The 22,121-nt window shown below is 35.7% G+C and overlaps 3 protein-coding genes across 5 annotated transcripts; all 3 read right to left on the minus strand.

Annotated features, from left to right (window-relative positions):
- Window positions 1-81: 81 nt before the first annotated feature.
- Window positions 82-6,004, minus strand: LOC128680393 (uncharacterized). Of its 3 annotated transcripts, none has more exons than XM_053763507.2 (11): window positions 5,825-6,004; window positions 5,056-5,264; window positions 4,351-4,585; window positions 3,741-3,952; window positions 3,337-3,531; window positions 2,828-2,986; window positions 2,196-2,368; window positions 1,616-1,687; window positions 1,152-1,184; window positions 565-594; window positions 82-366 (listed from the first exon to the last, which is right to left on the minus strand). In XM_053763507.2, exons 1-11 carry the CDS (start codon window positions 5,862-5,864, stop codon window positions 135-137), a joined length of 1,590 nt encoding a protein of 529 aa, XP_053619482.1. In that variant the 5' UTR covers window positions 5,865-6,004; the 3' UTR covers window positions 82-134. The 3 variants fall into 3 exon arrangements, with proteins under 3 accessions (XP_053619482.1, XP_053619480.1, XP_053619481.1); XM_053763505.1 differs by having other exon boundaries at window positions 2,828-2,989; window positions 5,825-6,002; XM_053763506.1 differs by having other exon boundaries at window positions 1,616-1,684; window positions 2,828-2,989; window positions 5,825-6,001.
- Window positions 6,005-7,936: 1,932 nt separating this feature from the next.
- LOC128680595 (uncharacterized) lies at window positions 7,937-12,995 on the minus strand. Its single transcript, XM_053763841.2, has 10 exons — window positions 12,803-12,995; window positions 12,603-12,715; window positions 12,204-12,355; window positions 11,744-11,826; window positions 11,284-11,501; window positions 10,573-10,740; window positions 9,882-10,046; window positions 9,401-9,573; window positions 8,726-8,803; window positions 7,937-8,142 (listed from the first exon to the last, which is right to left on the minus strand). The coding sequence occupies exons 1-10, from the start codon at window positions 12,843-12,845 to the stop codon at window positions 7,965-7,967; spliced, it is 1,371 nt and encodes a 456-aa protein (XP_053619816.1). The 5' UTR covers window positions 12,846-12,995; the 3' UTR covers window positions 7,937-7,964.
- A 1,250-nt stretch (window positions 12,996-14,245) lies between these two features.
- LOC128680586 (uncharacterized) lies at window positions 14,246-21,190 on the minus strand. Its single transcript, XM_053763829.1, has 10 exons — window positions 21,032-21,190; window positions 20,318-20,463; window positions 20,004-20,155; window positions 19,371-19,453; window positions 18,753-18,970; window positions 18,183-18,338; window positions 15,754-15,927; window positions 15,149-15,321; window positions 14,885-14,959; window positions 14,246-14,478 (listed from the first exon to the last, which is right to left on the minus strand). Exons 1-10 carry the CDS (start codon window positions 21,105-21,107, stop codon window positions 14,271-14,273), a joined length of 1,461 nt encoding a protein of 486 aa, XP_053619804.1. The 5' UTR covers window positions 21,108-21,190; the 3' UTR covers window positions 14,246-14,270.
- Between the last annotated feature and the right edge of the window lie 931 nt (window positions 21,191-22,121).

The following is a 22,121-nucleotide window of genomic DNA, read 5'->3' on the forward strand; positions in this document are numbered from 1 at the left end:
CAGGTCATCGCGCCATCTAGCCAATAGGTGTCCATCATTTCAACCCGAAATAACCTCGTATGAAGTAAGAATGAAATAGCGTTCTAGACAATAACATATATTTTCATACATCATGAGACTTACTATTCATCTACCTACTCATCCCGTTCAGGTTCATTGACATCTTCCTCTCGACTGGACTCGTAGAATACCTCAGCTTTGTCTTTCCCACTGCTACCCTGTCTCTTAACCTTTTTCTTTTCCTTCTTCACTTTCGGTTCTTCTTTATCTTTTTTCTCTTTCTCCTTGGGTACCTCTGGAACTAACTCGGTTTTGTTTGGTTCCTTTTCTTTTTTTTCTTCTTTATGTGTTTCTGTTGTGTTGTCTCTAGACAAAAGATTAGCAATTGAAAACTTTATTAGAATTTCATTATTCTTGTCGTGAGTTGAGTGTTGTCCATTAGTAATGCCATGGTATAACAGGCTAAGTCCTTATGAGTTATTAGCTATTTGAAACTAAGGGGAATAACTCAAATAAAAGATGGTAATAAAAATCTTATAAAATATTAATAATTAAATTACTTACGTTTTTACTCTCAATATGCTCTTTTCTTCGCTGTAACAAAAGACAGTTTTTTTAATAACTGGATATTTTGTTTGGCTGATGATCTGTGTGATAGATTTTAAAATAACATAAGTAAAACAGTTATAGGTAACACACACTAATTTGTATAGCTCTAATTAGCATCATGGTGATGTGAGCGGAAAAAAAATATCTCCTTGACTTGTGAAAACGGCAATGCATATGTTTTTTTTTTAATTTCTTGGTTACAGCCTGGTAGGACTGACACATCTTTTTATTTCAGCATTATTAAAGAAGAAAAACGTGTTAACTCCATGACAAGATCTGCCAATCCATGTGCCAAAATCCTTTTTCCAGCAGTGGGACCCGTCGTACTCCTGACGAGAATGCGCGAACATTGAGTAGTTTGTGTGAGAGCTTTTATTTACCCCAAATGAAAAACCAGCAATGTATGCCGATACCGCTAAAGTTTCACAGGCGACTTGTATCCCGATACGAGCTAGCTATGTTATGGTACCTACTTGAGCTAGAAATGCAGTCGTGTTTTTTTTTTCGTATAATTAGTAGATACTTGACATCTTTTATTTTACCTTGCTCGCGCTTGCGGCTCGTCATCTTCTTCTCTGCAAAATATGTTTTTTATTCGATTATGATTTCGATAAAATTTTGGTGCTTTATTAGTAACTCTTATAATTGTACATAGGGTTCCTTTTATCCCGAAATTCCCACGGGAGTGAAGCTGCAGGGCGCGTACAGATGGTCAAGAAGGAAATGACCTGACAGTTGTCCTAGGTACTGCTAGAGACGAGCTGAGAGACAGACGCTCTCCGAAAAGCCGTCTAAGAAGTTAGCGTAGAATAGGAAATGAAGTGAAAAATTCTAGTATCGGAGGCCAAGATCCTCTTTGAGTCACTGAGTCAATTATATAGGTAAGCATCCACTGATAAGCCTTCTATACAGATAAACGTGTCTATGGTTTCACAGTTCTTAGCTCTGTATAGCAAGGCGGTGCTAGTTAAAATTATACAAGTAAGTAATAAATAGTAAATCTTACACTCCTTCCCAGTCCACGGAGTATTCTTCATGGGTGATGCCTGTACGGAACACTCTTCTGCAATTCTCACTACAATTTAAAAAAAATAAAATAACAAGTATACCTCAGCGCAAATGTTAACTGTACGTAAAAATTTACACATAATTAACAATGGACTATAGATAAAAGGATGGAGAAAACACAAATATGAGAGGTCCAAACAGTTTATTAAACACAGAAGTAATTGAAAATCAGCTATGGGCTACTCTCGATACCTAAATTTACCAAAGTAAAACTGCGAGGCTGTCCATGGGCTTAAAAAATTGCTTACCTATTAAATGCCAAAACAAATCCAATTAAATTTTAAGTAGTTAGTACATATGAAGTACAAATAATAATTTCTTAACAGGGGGCTTACCATCTCCTCTAACGCGATCCACTTGGCGACCTTAATTTTTTGTATGAATTCGATTCTTCTACATATATAGATTTATTCGTATAGATTTATAGGTTCTTAAATTGATCTGAGTTGCATTGGAATCATTCCGTAAAAGTTGATGAGATATGTAAGTAATGAAAATAAATATATAAAAAGACTCACTCAATCTCCTTATGAATGGAGCAAGCTATGAACTGCCGGTTTCTATACACAGACGTGTACAAGAAGGGCCCGTGGCAGCTGTGAGTCTTAGGGTCGATCTTGCAAGCCGAGATGATGCCAACTACTCTCTCTCTGCCTTGGTACTTGACTATCAGTGGGCCGCCGTGGTCGTTCTAAAGGAGATAATTGTTACCAATCCCAAACATTTATTGCTTCTGTAGTAGGTACACTAGGTAGTCGGCCGAAAATAAATAGTGTTTGTGTGTAGATAATATCATGGTTGGTATCATTACTGGTCATTGTGCACTAAACAAACACCTTTTCACCCTAGGTCTTCAGACAGCCCACTGTGCAGAGCATGCATGGAGGCTGAGAAAACTGCAAGCTACCTCCTCCTGGAGTGTCGTGGCGTTGCATCAACAAGAGAAGAGTTCCTGGTAAATCCAGGGACCATGAGCGAAGCTTGCCGTACACCATCGGCGGTGCTCCGCTTCCTAAAGGAGCTGGGCTGGCTGAAATAATCAGCGGCTCAGTTTCCGCACGCAGAAAGGGCCCAGACAAGAGGCCTAACTGCGGAAAATAGTCCTCGAGGGAAGTAGGGAAGTAAGTAAGTATTAGGTATTCAAACCTACCTCGCAAAATCCTCCTTGCATGAGAGACCGCCTGGCAGTGTAGTCATCGGGATCTCGTAGATGTCTGCCCAGATCCAGAGAAATGCTGTTGGCATTCACATCTGGATCCAGGTCCCGTCGGCTACTGCCGTCGTCGACATCCGTGCAATTGGCATACTTCTTCTAGGAAATATACAATCAAGGGTGTTAAAGTTGTAAGGAAATATTTGCAATGAACCGACATCATTGCACTTGCAGACATGATTAAGAAATTCACTGACAAGGAAGCTCGCGCAAGATAGAAACGTGGGTGGATTTGCAGTCCTTGCGGGAGATAAGGTCTAGTGTAATCTAATTGAACAAGAAATACAATTTAATGAGATTAAAATCTTTAAAAAGTTCAACTAAAACTTATATTAACAAATATTAAAAATGTTTGATTGTTGTAGTAATCTACGGAACCCTTTACTGTGCGTGTGCACAAGCGCAATATGGTGAAAAAGAAACAAAACAAATAACGAGCACTATACCTCGCAGACTTCACTGAGCCTCTTCATGACGTCCTTGGTGCAGATCATGTATTGAGTGATGATGCTCCTGAACCGCTGGGCCCACTTCTTAGCGCACTGCTCGTTATCCATGATGCACACTTTCGCCTCTTGTAGATTTTTGGCATTCGCTGGTCTATTCGTAGTATCTCCCTCCTTTTGCCGACGATAGACGCCCTGCAAAATATTATTTATTGACATTCTATCTGAATTGAAATAGGAAAATAACATCATCCTTAAAAAAATATATGACTACCAATTTAATGGCGATGTTGTATATGAAAATAATAAATCGAATGCTTAATTGCCCAAATAAAGCTGCCTAGATAGCATGTCAATGACCAAAACATTCTGATGACCATAATACCCCTCAATGTAATTCATACCTCTCTGAAGGTGTTACCACTGCCCCAGCCAGCAATGTAGCCCTTGGTCCCTGGCTTCTCCAGCTCCCTGCTCACGTTGTTGTAGCAGATGCGGTCCACAGCAAACTCACAACCTTTCTCGCAAACCTTTAACTTGAACGGCTTGTCCACCTTTACTATGGCTATGTCGTTGGAAGACCATTTTATACTGTCTTGGAAGTCGAATTTGTAATCTAGAATTAACAAAATATGGATTAAAGTGTAAAGGCGCTCATTTTTCTTTTCTGTGCTAATGTTATTGTGAAGAAAAATTAATAATCATATAGATTTTAGTCAATGCAGAGGTTTAATTCCTTAGAAGCATTACTCTTCTTAGAGGCTATCTCAATTCCGCCAATGTTATAACGTGTTAAATATTTACCCTCACTCGGAGAAAAACGACGAAATGATCGATGAAGTGATCTAATGCAATTCATGATAAGCCATTTTAATGCCCTTAATGCTGGGGTACGGACTTCTTTATAGATGATAATGACCCACTTGATGTAATAATATTTAACTCTTTATTGTACTATAACGATACCGAGAAGTAAATTAAACATTAGGATGACATAAAGAAAGTAGTACATACTTTTAGGAATACATTTCCAGACGACCCTTCGCCTATGCTTGCAGACGCAGTGATCCTCCTTATAGTCGAAGCTGTCGACGAATTTAGAGGTTCCGGACACAATATAGAAGTGATCTGCGTCTTCCACGCAAGCAGCCGACGTGAGCACGTACCACTGGTCCACGACCACACCTCCACACAGCCAACCACGGTATTTGTGGGCTTTCGCTGATTCTTTTGTCAGTTGTAGATATACCTAAAATGTAGTTGTAATCAGTAACTATTGCACTGGTTGGAAATATCTCTGTTGCCCGCATATACTCCCACGAAATGATTTTGTGTGTTTTTATATAAAAATCCAACCTTCAATGCAGAACCTCCGATGTTAAACAAAAGTTAAGTTGTAAAACCTAGCTTATGTTTGAACTCAACAATACCCAGAACAAAAAATCTAAATCAGTTTCTTCATTAGCGGGGTAATCGTAACAGACTTTGACATTTATGGATTGGTAATATAATAGTCATAATTAAACTAAAATGAAGCTTTTCCGCTATGCCAGGTTATAGTCTAGATACCTGTATAATTTCATAGAAATCCGTCGAGTAGATATTGCATGATTATGTAATAAACATCCTCACACACTCAAATATGCAAACTCTGATATTTATCTGATCTGGACAATGGATCTATCTAATGAATGATGAGAAGAATTTGCATTACAATACCATGTATGGTCGTTTTCCTTTTCCAACAGTTCTGCTGTAAAGGATCCTTCTGTAGTCTACTTGCGTTTTGTTTTCGAACTCCCATCCTTCGTCCGCGATTTCTTCAGGCTCAGTAACATTGACTGCCGTTTTATTAACACGTTTAACTTCCACAGCCTTTTCTGTAGTGATCTCTGTCTTATTTTCTGTAGGACTTGAGATAACATTGCCTGCAAAGTAATGTTCAGAAATGAGAACTTCACGGACACTTCTTCAAGTAGCATTTCTGGAAGATGATTGCAAAAGAAATCGAAGGAAACTACGAAGTATTTTTGTACTTTTTGGACATTCAAGTATGTAGTAATTGTGGCTGGCTTTTCTCTCCCTCATTTCATTAAATAGATTCGGCTGTGATTTTACGGCCGCCCAACTGTCTGACGTCAAACTTCTTTGAGAATTCCATTGTTACCTATCAATCGCCTTATACAATCTCCAATGGAGGATTTGGTGTGAAAAATTTTTTTATTGTAAATTTACCAAAATATGTAAAATAAATAAATAAAATAGGTACCTAAGTACCCAAAAAGTATTAATTCTGTAGCACAATATTTCAATACTACTAGGGATGTCGATATGAACGCTGGCATGTTTGAAAAAGAAATGGCGAATACAAACAAAAATAGAGAGAAATAAGAAAGATTTTTGTTCTAAATTAAGCTATTGATTGTATAATGTAATAATTGATAATAATAATGTTAATTACGGCGAAGAATAATTTTAATATTCTTACCTAAAATTCCTAAAAATACACACAGATAGAAACAGTCCATCGTTGTCAACGGCGATCCGAAGAGGATCGCTGAAAATGTTAATCGTAAAATCGAATTGTTTGGTAATTTTGATCAGGATTGGACTGAGACGCCTCGCTGAAATCCAATTATTCCAATTCCGTTGCAATCAATGTGACTTTTTACATTTCATTGAAATTCAATTAATTCCACACGCAGGAAGTTATAAATTTCTCATTATCTTTATGTTTGTACCGAGTTATATCATTAATTTTATGTTTTTTTGGCTTTTCGGACAATATATAGTCATGTTCAATCAACATTGAATCCGCAATACTGTCCACTGACAATACGCAAAAAATGCAATATTTGTTGCAAACCCTACTACTTTCTTTATACATACTAATTACACTAGTATAACATTGTTTTGCCAACCCTAAATTAAAAGTCAAAAGAACAAAGCAAATAAATTTTGGTTTTGGGCGAATAAAATTTCTTTCACAATTCATTCACGCAAATTCTAGTCACTGGGGTAAAACACGTAGTATTGTGTTCACACCTTTTTTTTACACGATGCGTACACTATATGGGAAAATTAGGTAGCATTTGTACGTTAGTAATGTGCTAACGTGCGTACGTAACGTTAGTAAACGTGCGTGTTTGTATATTTCGTGGTAGGCTTTCAGGTTTAGATGATGAGATATTGTCTGGCGTAAGCCAGGCTACGTTGGTAGATAGTAGGTACGTCAATAAATTGCTTGTAAACTATTGCAAAACCTATTCATATTTTTCTACAGAGAGTATGACTAATTTCGTCTTAGTTTACCATTTCGCATCGTGCGGTTTCCATCGTTGAATGGAACCAATCCACATCCTACTTACAGCTGAGAGGCAACAACAGCATTCTCAAAAAGATGTGATGTCAGACGTAAAACCATAGCCGAATCCTCAAGAATTTTTAAGTATATGTTTTCAAACGAACCCTTGGCTTTGTAGCGTCACAATCAGAAGAGAGTAGTTGACCAATCATTCCTGTATCCTGTTTCAGCCAGCGGTCTAAATGACCCTTTAAAAGCCCCTTTAGGGTGGGACGATACCAAAAGAATAGCACTCTCTGAAATCATTTAAAGTTGAGATTCGTTTTATTGATTATACTGGTAGATTATATATTATTTTTTGACAGAGAGTACGAATTTAAATATTTGAATATAGTTATATTATTATATTAATTTATAGCCATAAATTTAAAATTAGGTACAGTGGTATTAGAAAATGTTATTCTTATCATATAGTGCAAACATGTGCGTTAAAATTCCATGAAATCGTGCCGCATGTGTATGCACCGAATGCGTATGCAGCAGGGACTTTACACTATATGTAAGTAAAAGTGGACAAATAATTGCCTGTTTTCAAACAAGTAGGTGAGTAAAATTTCTAAAATAAATTATTAAAGAGCAATTTAATAAAATTTCGGCAATGTGCAATAGTGCAACAATCAAAGATTCGTTAGTTGATTAATTGTTGCAATTATTATAATTTTTCGAATACACCTCTGCAAATATATGTGATTTTTCCTTGACTACAACGTCTACAACCCAAATATAATCTCTGCTCATAAGTATTCCTACTATTATCCACAGGGAAACATAAATATACTACTTCATTTTCCTAAAACATTTCCATTTTATCCAGTACTAAGTATTGCTTGGGTACTAATATTTAGCCTTACATAACACATTGAATGCGTAGGTACGAAGTACCTACTAATTCCATGACCGACACTCAGGGCCTGATGCTGCAATCTAGGGCGGGAAAATCAGGGGTGCTGACCGTCGCAAGCACTGTCTAGATAGCTAGTTTAATGGAGCTCGGTCTATTTGAAATATGAACTAGACTGAGACAAAATACTAGCTACTTACTACAAAATAAATGAATGCGGTGCGAACTGAAATGTTTGTGAGCCCCTGATGCAACTTTAACATCATAAACTAGCCCAGGTCCGTCGGAACTCATGACCAGTTGCTGATCTGATACTTTTTATCCCAAAACTCCCACGGGAGCGAAACCCCTGGGCGCAGCAGTAGCAGTAGTAGAAAAATAAAAACACCAATAACTAAACTATCTCAAACTTTATTGTTAACATTACACAGCAGTTGCGGTCACGTTGACCACCGCAGGCGGCGTGACGCTGTCGTTCACTGCTCGGAGAATGAACCCACTCTCCGCGAAGACCTTGTCTCCCGTCGCGTCCACCGGGGGCTCATGAGCTCGCTGCACTATTTGGGAGGTCGGCTGGACCGGTATTTCGTTCTTCGCTGGGCTGTAGGATGAAATACATTTACCACCATATTATCTCTGTTTGGTCTAATCATTGACTGGTGGAGGATGTCATATGGCGTTAAGTCCACCTTTTGTACATATGTATTTGTAATTTCGTGCAAAATAAAATAAATAAATGCTTAAAATCCATCCCTAAAGGACTAATAATCTTACTTACTGCTTGAAATGAAGTGTATCTTAATTTTTTGCCTAAAAATTTGAAATATTAAATAAATGAACAACACTCAACGGTCCACAGTAAGCACTAAGCTTCTATAGCGGGTCCGATGGACACAGATATAGAAACGTGCAAAGCACACCCAGAATAAATATTTATATAAATCCATCAAACCTACCGAAAAGTTGTATCTGGCGAAGAAAACTGAATGTGAATTTTTAAAATCAATTGATTAGATGCCATAATTTTGTTTTAAACCATTGAAGATTTATGATTCCCATGTATTAGTCAACAAAACATTTGGTATTTCTTTTTTAAAGTTATATATCTTCACCATATAATAAGTTCCGAAAGATAGAACCCGTCGCAACTGCTATATGATAAAGGTAACGCCTAAAGGTCTTACCCATCAGGATGATTCAACCATGACAGCACTTTCTCTTCATGAGTGACTCCAGATCTAAACTGACGTCTGCATTTTGGTCTGAAAAGGAATAGCTGGATTAACATTAGTTTAAACCATCATAGCGATTCTACTAACAATAATGAGTCCTTATTTCGTGTTAAGAAAAGCCACTATTGAAACGTAATCATTAGCACTGAAGGCCAGTTATAAATAAAATATATTACAGCACAATAAATGATTTTATAATTTGAACGTTTTCAAAATTTAAATCATTAGTTCCTAAAATAATCATAGATTTAGAAGGGCCCCACGCACGGCCCCAAGAAACTAATTCCAAATTTAAATATTAATCCGTTCAAATTTGCTAGAATGCCACACTTTCAGTGAATAACTTAAGTACTTTTTTCCTGGTCCTGGCAAATGCAGAAAATATAAAAATTGCTTCAAATAATGAAAACCGTGCAAAGTGGAGAACAAATCGGTCAGTAGTGGACTTAAGTATTTTTAACTAATTTTAAACTTTCGCGTTTCATTATTAATTGCTTAAGCAATTAAGTAGATAGTTTAAATGTTTTTTGGCATCAATAATATAGGTATTATCTTCCTGAGTTAAATAAAGATATTTTATAAGATTTGGCTTATGATTTAACTAGGCAAGATGTGTCAAAAACTTACTCAACTTCCTTGTAGATAGCACAAGAGATGAATTGCCTATTCTTGTAGATGCTGGTGTACAAGAAGGGCCCGTAGCACTTGTTCGTTCTCTCTTTGACGAGGCAGGCAGAGATGATGCCAATCACGATGGAGTTGACGCCTTCACCATAGATCAGAGGACCCCCATGGTCGTTCTAATAGACAGAAAATTACACATGAAATTATATCTATAAGAATAAAATCTTCTTCTGTTTAGTTCAAAGCTTCTCTTTGGATTTAAATTAAATCTACCTACACCAAAAATTTGGATCCAGAGTATTCTTTGGTGAGACTTGAGATAAAACTTCACTTTTCATTGATGAAAAATTGAAAGCTGAATCAACACAATTTAAATTTATTTTCTCTATTAATTTATTTCATTCATTATTCAATCATTGAATGAGTCTCAAACCAAATATTTTTTGGCTACTCTATACTCTAAAGCTTAGAATTCAACACTCACTTCACAGAATCCACCATCAGTGACTGCCTGGAATCTTCTGGATACATTGCCAACATGATGGTCATCGTGAGCTGAATGCATGACCAGGTTAGTTGGGATCTTCTCCGATCGTCTCATATCATCTTCATCTGAGTAGTTGATGTCCTGGCAATCTACATATTTTTCCTTGAAAGAATAAAGGTTTTATTTTCAAAAATCCATATATGTAAAAAAAATCCAGATTTTTTTTATCATTATGGAATGGCAATTTCCTATTAGTTACTATTGTACGGTTTTTCAAAGGCAAATATCAGGTCAGGTTTGCATTATGTGTACTGTTTTTACGTTACTATATTAAATGATGTTAATTAATTTATTTAATTTATATAATTTATTTTTAGATTTTAATTTATGTAAGTAAACACATATTTTATAAAGTTTTCTATTTATAATAAATGTAGGTAAGTATATTGTGCATATCGTTTCGCACTCCATATGCTGCCGTGGGTGTCGTACGTGGCAACTAACGTCACATAGTCTAGGCAACAATAACATCCCAAGAAGAGCAATCACGTCTGGCAGTCGGTTGTATAATCACAGTAAAATCTTCCAAATTTCAAGGTTATTTTTCACATTAACTTCCTAATACTTCACAGCTTCGTAAGAAAACGTGAATATGCAGAAATAAGAGAGAGAAAGAGAATATCCTTACGTTGCAAATTTCCGACATGGTCTGCCCGATATCCTTGGTGCAGATCATGTAGTTCTCAATGATGTTGTGGTAGCGGGAGCCCCAGCGACGCTTGCATCTGTTCTTCGGGATGATCTCAACGTGCGCTTCTAGAAGGTTTTGCTGGTTATCTTTCCTTCTGTTCACCCACTAAAATGAAAAATTTTTTTTTTAATGAAAATCTATTTGAGTTGAGAAAATGTCCTTTACATTAGATGAGCAATAGATTTATACTCAAGATCACGTGTTTATTCTCTATACTTTTATCAAAAAATTACATTCACATCACATATCATGATAACGAGTTTGGAAAAAAGTCACCTCTTTTGTAAATCGAAGCATTCTTCTATCTGCACAAACTTACGTCTCATATCAGAACCCAGTCCCCATCCGAATAATTTTGCGATTGAGCAGCCTTCAGCAATTGTGGTGACCGTGTTAGGATTTTCCGATGTCTGAATCTAATTATTGTAAACTGTTTTGGGCGCAAGTCATAGTCTCTGATCCTCATTTTGAAGTGGAAGCTCTTGTCTATTTTGATAAATTTACGTCATTATGCCGCGACTAGACAGGATTCTCGCGCATCTAACTCTGGTTATTGTAGCAGACAGGCTCGTGGGTATAAAGTCACAGCCTCCAATCACCATCTGTTCATCTGTAAATTGAAACTATCTTCGATCTTCGTAAACTTACATCATTATAACGCGACGTGGTTCCCCATCCAGCTATTGTGGCGACCGTGCCAGGATTTTCGAGTGTCTGACTCTGGTTGTTGTAGCAGACGGGCTTGGGTATGAAGTCGCAGCCTCTTATCCTCCTCTGGAAGTCAAAGCCTTCTTCAATCTTCACCACAGCAATGTCGTTGTTCATCCATCTGATATTGTCGTTCTCATGCCCGTCAAACACGTAATCTGTCAAGAATAATGTTATAAGTTTTTCTATTCGGAGCGGAGAAATTATGTAAGTTATCAAAGCTCTATAAACATTCAGCTACAAAATCAAAGCAATCAATATAATAACACCAACTATGATGGGAATAAAAGGTGAATCATAAACTACAGAAAAATGCTGTTAATCTAGAATAAGACAGACTATACAAAACTAGGGAAAATTTTAAATGGTATTTACTTGCTTAATAATGGTATGTACTTACTTTTAGGGATACACTTCCAAATGGCTTTTTTAGCACCATATTTAATACATGGGTTATTGTATCTGTCATCGTCGTCAGAATACCTAAATAACATAAAATACACGATTAAGACTTTTGTTGAATAGACAAAATTAATGGCCACATTTAGGCTAATCATATCACAAATGTTGGAGGGTACACGTAGTACTTAATCTGGATTTAAATTTTTATTATTACTAGTTTTTGTCTGCAATACCTCAGCAAAAATAACCTATGTCATTCTCCAGCACTTAAACTATCTCTATACCAAACTTCCCTCAATCCAACGCAATGCAATTTTGGGGTGAAGGATCCTTCCTTGTGTTCCTACACAGAAACACGCTTTTACATTGATATCAGTATGGATTTATAATTAGCATGACGTGGTTTGCTCGTTACTACTATTATAGTAATCACTTCAGAATAAGCTTCATGATCTTACTTGTATGTGCCAGATACAACGAAGAAGTGTTCAGCGTCTTCTATACATGCTGCTGACGTCAAAATGTACTCCTCGTGAATAATAACTCCTCCACACAGCCAGGTTCGGTAGCTCTGCTGTTTCTTGTTGGTTTTTGGCAGTTTTAAATGTACCTAGTGTCAGAAGTCATAATGAGATTATACGAGAAAATACTTTTGAAAAACAGAAAAATTAGGAAAATTTTATGATCTATGATGATGTTAAGAATTTGTACAATTGGGATAGAATGAACATTCGCACATTTGATGTAGATTCACCTTGATGTGTATTTTTTTGTTTTGAAAGTACTATATATGATCAGTATTAGGGCACATCATTTCTAAATAATTCAATTTAATCACAATATGATTACATTATTACCATATAAGGCCTGTTATCTGTAACTTCCTGGCCATTTATAATTCTTCGTGTCTCATTCAGCATTTTTTCTACGTTTGCTGGTAATATTGTAGCTACATCTATTCCATCTATACCTAAAGGAAAAAAGATAACAAAAGTGACCTGGTTAATTAGTATTTATTCATATTACATGTAACTCCATTAATAAGGCAATTATTTACCTATAAACCATGATAATGTCACACAGCAGTAAAAAACCCACATCTTGACAACTTAAATTGTATAACCGGAAGACTTAAAAATTAAAAGTATTATCATTTGAATAACAAACTTCAATTTCACGGTCGCGCAAATTTTGATTGAGACTATGATTGGAACTACAAAATAATGGAAATGTTTTAAAGGCACAAGTCACTATTTTTATGTTACACACAGGAAATTGATAATAAAGTATTTTCAGCTAATTATTTTCTTTACTTTTTGATTAATAGCACTAAGTCCTTCTTGCTACCAATGGTTAAACTTGCTGTATAAATATATAGCAAGAATCTAGATTTAAATGTTTTGATTTGAATGAATCCAACTGATGTAATTCGAATTCAAGTATTAGATAACCCTGTGGATTTATGTGGAGGCGGTCGAAATAATTTTAATAATAAAAGAGATTAGTAAATTTCATTAACTATACTTACAACGCAGAATATTTTGCTTTTGTAGATATATAGATATAACATTTATTTGTAAAACAACAACACAATACACAACCAGAATAAAAACACAAAATAAAACACAGTATTCACATAGCACAATTGAGCAAGTGCAATGTGTTGCAGCAATACAAAAAGGCCCATCTCAGTACACATATCACCCAGAGGGGCGATACACTGATTTTCAGATGAGACCTGAATCAGTGTGCGAACGGTGTGTGTGTATATTAACAGTGAAGAAGGAGATATATAAGTACGATTGATATATTACTTATACAATAAACATTGACTGTAGCTACATACACGTACCCAACATAATAAATAAAGAAAAATAAATAAAATACAACATGGTAAATTAGTAAAGTAAAGTAGTAGGATGCTAAGTTTTGTAGACTCAAAATAAGACTGATAAGATAGTAAGAAAATGTAACTAGGCTGGATCACATCCGAGTCCACATCTTTATGTATGTACAGTTCAAAGAGATCATTATAAGAAAATATTGCATCCTCTACGCTATAGATAACAAATGCTGAAATCATGGTGGATTGCAAATGCTTTTTGGTTTTATCCACATTGCGCTCAGACGAGTTTTTTTTTTCTGTTCCTATCTTTTTTAATAATGATAAATAGGGAATAATTATTAGATAAGTACATACATGTAGTTTAGTATTTTATATTAGTATTTTTATATTTTATTAACGATAATATTTTAGTGGTTAGTTCATAGGTTAAACAAAAGTCTATGGGCGTGCAGAGATGTATTTTAATTTACAAGCTGGTATTTTTATAATGGTTAGTATATATATTTATGATTTAGTGATAATTTTATTTCATGTTTGACATTATTAATTTGTCGTGATGATATTTACATTAATCTTCTTTTTGTTTAAAAAGCGTATTGCTAGACTATTCGATCGCATTTGATTGATATACCTAAGGAGTACAAAAAAAACAGATGTTATCATAAAATTTATTCATAAATCACACGGTCACGGCTGCCGTAGCCTTGGCGATAGTACTCTTGGCTTGCATTGTAGTCACTTTTGTGTTAGTCACGTTGACCAACGAGCGAATGACTACGCCTTGATGTTGCGCGACTACGTCTGAAGTAGCCAATGTCGTGGCATTCACTGGTTTGGTCACGCTGCCCACTTGACGTCTCATCTTCTTTATTTCATTTTTCGCTGGCCTGGGGAAAAGAAATTCAAAGAATAGAGCTGATTCCTTATCATGCTAATCTAATTGTAACATAAAATTAGGTATACTCAAAATACTTCTAATAACAAATTTTATCCTAACTAATTTTCGTCTAGACGCCTTTCAAGCGAATGTTTACATAAATTATATGGCATTATATACATGTTTATATAACATGACTTTATATCACAGCCATAAAAGGGGGAAATCATTAAATACCTAAACGATTGTATTTAAATTACATGCCATACTTCCTTTCGTGTGGCGAACTGGGGTCATGTTGGAGGCTGACCGTATCTAACTGATGTGGAAATCTATTGTATAAGGCTTAATCCAAAAATATGCTTCATGTAAATTAGATGAAGATAAAGTTAGCTATTTAATATATCGTTATTTACCCATCTGGATGATCCGCCCAACTCATTTCAACTTCTATGTGAGTCTCACTAGCCCGGAATAACTTATTGCAGTTTCTATAACAAAACATACAACGACCATGAATAAAAAAGAAATAAAAATAAAGAATATTCATAAATTCTAAAATACTACATCCAAATCCTTTCTCTGGCTTTAATTGAAGAAGAAAGAGCGAGAGGATGATATAAGTAAGAATGCATCGACCTTAAATCATGGAATAATATAATGTGTAAACAGAAACATACCCAACGTTCTTGTAGATAGCACAGTTGATGAGGACTCGGTTCTTGTAGATGCTGGTGTAGAGGAACGGGCCGTGGCATATATTGGTCCTCTCTCTGACAAGACACGCGGAAATGATTCCGATCACTATAGCATTGACGCCTTCGCCGTAGATCAGAGGACCGCCGTGGTCGTTCTGTAACATTCCGAAATGTTTTTCAAAAAGATTCTATTTATCATTCTACAATATTCTGAAGTTGAATAGAATTTTTTGTATGTTTTTTTATTGTGGTGTTTTAAATGGGTATTTGGCAATAAACGATATTGTATTTTAATAATCTATCCGAACCTCTATATTTTAATACCCTATTTTAGGGGAGGTTGTAACGCTGTATTCTGAGAAAATTCAAATCATATATAGATTTGAATTTGGAATAGGAGACAAATATATTGTTTAACATCACTATCAGATATGTTACACTGTATCTGTCTATGTTGCATCTCTTCTATCACTTTGTCGAAGTGTCTAAAAGGTAATCTGGCAGACAATGCTGAGCATGTGGTAACTACTGTATGATCAAATGTATTTTTGTCTGCCATTAACTTTAAATAAATATATTAACTGTACCTCGCAGAATCCACCTCCAGTGAAATGATCTTGCCTCCTGCTATCATTGAGGCCTTGTGAAGAGTTGTGATATGCCGAGTGGAGCAACAACTTCTCAGGGTCCAGGATTCTTCTCGTATCTCCGTCCTCATCTTCATCGTCATACGTTATTTCTGTACAGTCGACGTATTTTTCCTGCAAAAGTAAAGAAATCATTTGTACAATTATTTTTAGAAAGATGAGAATATTGAAGACGATCATTATAATTTAGTACATCAAAATTATGTCTTAGTTAAATAAACAGTTGCTAGACGCAGGAGGAGTGGTTTTTAAAAACTAAATTTTATATTTATTGGTATATAGATTTATTCGGCAATCACTTATCTACATGACAATTTATAACTAATAATCATGATCAATTATACAGACTACATTACATTATTACTAAGTGACTGCGAACTTAAGCGATTGAAGTACGACAGCACGACGAAGATTCTTCGTTTCCCACAGTGGTCTAAGCAATCTGAATCTGCAGTTACGCAATATGGTCTGCTCGGTTTCGGGAAATGGTCTCAGTATATCACGTTTTGTTAAAGAAGATATAAGGAATCCCATACGTAACATCTTCCCTCCTAGATGCCAATGTCTAATGCAGATGATGAGGCTCTGTGTTCTTGGATATAATTGATGCTTGCTTCAGATCGTGCTGCAGATATCTCTCCGTTTGTGTTGACTTTACTTGGCGGCAGTAGGTAGTAGACGAAGTTAAAAGGCTGGATCGGTATTTACCATAATGCTGTAGATTATATTGGTGTGGTAAAAAGTCGCGAAATCCATGTAATCAATTTTCGTGGGTGATTCCATGAGCACTAGGTGTTGAATAATGTGTAAGTTATTCAAATAGATTGTAGTCAGATTATAATGTGTTGATGGTTTCGTAGAATTAAGTTTTGTTAGTTCAGTTAAGATTTCGATAGCGTGTCCACGAATTTTGTTAATCACAGTGAATGCGGGTGTTTTTAGGCTTCAATTTTTCGAGACTTGTCGCCTTAGAATCCCTTTGAGGATATTATATTATTTGGTTCTACAGGACATCTAGTTTTGGGTATTCTTTGGGAATGATATGCTGATTATCTCGTTCCAAATTAATTCCTTTGGTAATTGTAAGAGATATAAGATAGGTGAGTCCTTCATGTCCATGTAGAAGATACACACAATCGCATTTAGCCCGATAGTCTTCAGCTGGCAGATGTACCACGTTTCAAACTTCAGGCATAATACACAAATTCCTTGGAATCGGTTGCTATAAATAGGATATAAAGCGCAGTTATTTTGTTTAAAATTCTATTTATTACGGCTGCGTTAAGTTCATTTCCTGGAGCTAGATTTACAAAATTTATAACTATTTGGTCACATATAGTAAGAAATCTGATCAAGAAACGAGCATTACCATCAATTTTAGGAACTAATCTCAATGCCTTCCATGTTTAATCTGTTAGTATAATAAAAGTATTAAGGGCTGGATTTTATACACCTCCTGTACTATTTTCTGACGACTGCTTCTTCTTCTATGCCTTCTAAACTAAGTAGCAAATCTCTATGGAAACGATTTTTATTATACTCTACATGAGATGTGCCTATCACACCTCAAAGTTCTTGGATGATTTTAAAAAAATCGATATAAACAAATATTTTACATCTTTAATTGCTTATATATTTATATTTCACATTTATTTTGTTTTTAATTATTATACTCATCAATTAATATTTAAAAATTCTTCTTTGTAAATTAATTCTCTAGTTAATCAAAAATATCTTTGGAATGATAGGATATAGATAGGAAACCACCAAAAAAAGGAATTATGCGTATTACTCACAGAATCGTGGCAATCTGCATTCTTACTTGACCCATTGATTTCTGGATAACGTCTTGAATGTCTTGCTGCGGCTAGCCGTAGTTTCGAAGATAGTTGACGCGCCTTCGATTCGACTAACAGGCGGTAACGATACTAGAAACACGCACTGATTCAACTATCCTCTGCCGACTGCGCCAGTTACGTTGTTAGACGCAGGAAGAGTGTTTTTAAACTACATTTTATATTTGGTATACATATTTAATCGGCGATCGATTATCTACATCGACTAACTAGTAATCATGATCGATTATAACTACTTTATTACTAAGTGACCTAGTTTCAGCAATTAAAGTACGACAACCCGACGTTTTTCCACTGTGGTCCATGTACAATGTAATGAATCTACAATTACACAATATAATCTGATCTGTTTCGAGAAATTTATGATGATACGATGTTACTGATGTTATTTTTTGGTAAATATGACATAAGGAGTCCTAACATTTTCAACATTATTATCAAACAACAAAGATTCTATCCACGATTTTCGAATCTTTTAAAAGAAAAAAAAACCTTGATAAATAAGATTCTCACCGCACAAAGTTGACTGACGTCCTGACTAAGATCCTGGCTGCAGATCATGTAGTTGTCGATGATGTTGTGGTAACGCTTACCCCATCTTCTCTTGCAGCGAGTCTTCGGGATCAACTGCACGCCGGCTTCGAGAAGGTTTTGCACAGAAGGACTGTTCTATACAACCCAGTACATGTAGAAAATAAAACTTTGTCAATGAAATAAGAAACTTTATGGTTGCACACATCCAAACTTATAATATTCTCTAGATTTTTCTTTCTATTACATATCGAAGTAGTAATGACACGTAACACGTGATTACGAAACGTGAATTATATTTTTGATAGGACCAAAATAATAGAATACCAAATAAATTATGAAATTTTAAAGGCGAAGCAAATACATGTATCTTTTAAGTGCTACTCTAGCCCACGTTATTGATGGCAAAAATACGAGATATATGGAGCTCCGAGCTAAGCCAAGTTCTGAAGTCTCCTCTGTATCAAAATATATACGAGACAGTTCAAACTGAAACAATCCGTGTACCTGCACTCGACGGGTATTACATTACATGATTTGGCTCCCACTTACATCGTTATATCTAAGCGTGCTCCCCCAACCCGCGATAGTGCCGAAGGTGCCAGGAGCCTCAAGTTTGGCACTTTGGTTGTTGTAGCAGATCGGACGGGGCACGAAGTCACAGCCGCGGACTCGACGAGTGAAGTCGAATTCTTCGTCCACTTTCACGATTGCAATGTCATTGTTCATCCACCTGATGTTGTCGTTCTCATGGCCATCGAACACGTAATCTAAGAATGGTTTTATATAAAATTACTGTTTAAATGTGAACTTGAAAGTCAAGGTCAAGGGAAGCCTAATCTATAAAATCCCAGGATGGAAAATTCAAGGAACAATTCAAGGAAGAAAAGCTACAAACTATATCTAATAGGTAAAGAGAGCAGACATAAAACCTCGTTGCCTGTACAGAAAATTATGATACACCATATCTATACGACTGAATGTGAAATATTATATCTATGATTGGTCAAAAATAATATTGGAATGTGTATAAAAACAAGTGAAATTAACACATCCGGGACATTTATTGGTGACAAACGTTATAGTTAATAATAAAACCCATGCCATAATGTCGCGATGAATTTATGTCAATGAAAGTATATTTGACAAATAAAACAATGAAATTCTTACTTCTAGGAATACATTTCCAAATGGCTTTCTTAGCTCCGTACTTGATACACGGGTTGTTGTAGCGATCATCATGTTCATCATGTCTAGAAGGAAAATGTTATTTATCACTTTATTACATTTAATAATGGTTTGTGCTTTTAACTTTGAAATAAATCAGAGTGAAAATCTGTAGCGGCTGAATTCAGCTCAACAATTAATCAGCTCAGACTTGATATCTAGATACCTACTATAAACTGTATCAGGACGACCTAAATGGTGTCCTATGTATTGGTTAGGTTAGGTTAGGCAACTAATTAGTGACGTAAACGGTTCTTCTAAAAGAAATAGTTCCAGTAAGTACGTTCATTTAAATTGCCGTAGAAACTGCTGAAATGATGTTATGATGTTTAGAAGGAACCACTTCATTAGTCAGATTGATATGACTGCCACTCTGGATGGTACTAATTAACAAGAATAATGGGCACTTTTATCGCAGGTAAAATTCGGTGTAGCATTGACAGATTTTTAATACAATTTATCATCATAACATTATAGAAGCCTATATACTTTAAAGTACCAGGTACAATGCCTGTTGAAATACCAATTGACTAATTTTTAAGTTTCAGATTTATCATAACACTGTCCAAGCCTTACTTGAAAGTACCGGAGACCACATAGAAATGCCTGGCGTCCTCAATGCAAGCGGCTGACGTGAGGATATACTCCTCATGAACGATCACTCCGCCGCACAGCCAGCGCGCGTAGTCCTTGTATTTTGGGTTGCTAGTTGGCAGCTTTAGGTACACCTGGTAAAACATGAATGGAAACGTTTTTTTTTATTGCCGTTCCTATGGTTAAGGAACTACTGCCGACTTTAAAACGCAGGTAAGGTGAAGAAGATGCGGTGCAACAACATCGTTTTTTAATTCATAAGATCGACTCTTGACGTTATTATCACTTTCACTGACCATGTACGGCCTGGTGTCTCCAGACTCGGTGCCGACGACGATTCTCCTAGTGTTGTTTAGGATTTTCAAGACCTGGCTGCCATTGGTGTTCCTCAGGACCGTATGCAGATTTGGGGGAATTGTCGTTTCTAGGGGAACTGAGGATACTGGAATACAAAATTTCGTTAATAATGTCACTGTTTATAATGTACTTGGAAGTTATAATGTTACCTCTCCTCCTCATTCATGTTTGCATAAGTTCATAGTATTGAAAGAAGGTGTTTTACAAAAATGACATTTTTGACACAAGCTTTTTATTGTTGTCAGAGATATCTTATTGCATTCAATGCATGACAAAATTATATCATAATAACACATTGTTATCCAAACCAAAGGTGTATACAAAATTACAGCTCAGTCGATTGAAGATTTTTGCTTTAAAAGTGAGTTACAAGATTTGACTCTAACATACATAGCAAGTTAAACAAAAGTTTGTGAGATCATCAATATTTAAAAAAGTTCAAAGCACTGGACGTAGAAATCCGAAATTTTGGTAGATTTCTTGTGGAGTTTAGGGGAGCACTAAAGACAGGAATCATGTATAAAGTGACCCTGAATTTTGCGGTAGCAGTTGTGGCATCAATGGATCTTAAGCATTTCTATTTATTAATAATCAGTGTTTATTAGTCTATCCTATAAAAATTACACCTTAATATTACACGAAATGATACTTACCTAAAACATTATGAATGATAAATATACTAATAAAGCAAATGCAATTTACGTAACCATTAAAAATAATATATTTCATATCGATAAACTTAGCTCTCCTGAGAGAGCATTTGTACTAGAATATTAGAATTTACTCATTTCACGGTCGTTAAAACTTTATTAATAACAATTTCCTGAAGTCAAAAGATTGAAACGTGAAAATTGAAGTAAAATTAGAAACGTTAATTCTGATATGATAAATCATAAGCATAGTCCTGACAAAAGGGGCCAAGAAGTGTTGGATTGCTGTCGTCCAGAAAATGCATGGTCTGACAGTTAAGGATGCTGAAAAGCGAAAAATGGATGATAAGGGTGTGAGGGAATGCGGGCCATGGGCTCAGACGCTCTATGGCAATCATGTCCAATAAGTAAAATGCTCACATGAGAAAAAGAGTTGGTAATATTTTACACAGGCACCTATTTATCTTCGGAACCACTCGACCGATTACCAAACTTCTTTCATAGTATGCGTAGGAAGCTAAGTAACTACCAAACCTGTTTCACTTCTTTTATTAGTAGGAAGCTGCTAAGTAGCATGATGTCATGTCCCTTGGTTAGAAAGTATTAATATTGCAACGGTTAATTTATAACATTACTAGCTGCGCCCCTGGGCTTCGCTCCCGTGGAAAATTTGAAATAAAAAGTACCCTATGTGTTATTCCAGGTTATATTCTACCCGTATACTCAATTTCATAACAATTCGTCTAGTAGATTTTGCGTGAAAGAGTAACAAACATATAAGCATACATCCTCACAAACTTTCGCCTTTATAATATTAGTAGGATAGTATGGTCCTTCCGAATAGCTTAAACTTCGCATAGTTATATTTATATTTATCTCTCTTTTTTATCTGAACGTTTTCTTGGTTCCTTCCTTAGCCGTTTGAGTTGGAGAGCAGAATTCGCTCCAGAACGTTTTTTCTCATCTTTATACTTACGTAATTTCTTCGTACATCATTCTTCATAGTGAATTTTGCGTACATCCTCTCATTTGTTAGAAAAGAGCTGACGGTTCCCAAACGGCTGAACACACAATTTCCAAACATAGCTAAGAT

Source organism: Plodia interpunctella, chromosome 24, assembly GCF_027563975.2.
Source record: "Plodia interpunctella isolate USDA-ARS_2022_Savannah chromosome 24, ilPloInte3.2, whole genome shotgun sequence".
Classification (NCBI taxonomy): domain Eukaryota; kingdom Metazoa; phylum Arthropoda; class Insecta; order Lepidoptera; family Pyralidae; genus Plodia; species Plodia interpunctella.

Excerpts from the sequence above, each read along its gene's own strand:
- LOC128680393 (XM_053763505.1), bottom strand. The coding sequence starts at position 5,864 with ATGGACTGTTTCTATCTGTGTGTATTTTTAGGAATTTTAG. Across the intron at positions 1,688-2,195 it reads TCCATTCATAAGGAGATTGA|TAGTGAGAATTGCAGAAGAG; the intron begins GTGAGTCTTTTT and ends TTTTTTAAATTG. Across the intron at positions 1,185-1,615 it reads TCCGTGGACTGGGAAGGAGT|AGAAGAAGATGACGAGCCGC; the intron begins GTAAGATTTACT and ends CATATTTTGCAG.
- LOC128680595 (XM_053763841.2), bottom strand. The coding sequence starts at position 12,845 with ATGTGGGTTTTTTACTGCTGTGTGACATTATCATGGTTTATAG. Across the intron at positions 10,047-10,572 it reads CCATGTCGGAAATTTGCAAC|GAAAAATATGTAGATTGCCA; the intron begins GTAAGGATATTC and ends TATTCTTTCAAG. Across the intron at positions 9,574-9,881 it reads CTGATGGTGGATTCTGTGAA|AACGACCATGGGGGTCCTCT; the intron begins GTGAGTGTTGAA and ends TCTGTCTATTAG.
- LOC128680586 (XM_053763829.1), bottom strand. The coding sequence starts at position 21,107 with ATGAAATATATTATTTTTAATGGTTACGTAAATTGCATTTGCTTTATT. Across the intron at positions 19,454-20,003 it reads GTGGTCTCCGGTACTTTCAA|ACATGATGAACATGATGATC; the intron begins GTAAGGCTTGGA and ends TTTTCCTTCTAG. Across the intron at positions 18,971-19,370 it reads TTGGAAATGTATTCCTAGAA|ATTACGTGTTCGATGGCCAT; the intron begins GTAAGAATTTCA and ends AACCATTCTTAG.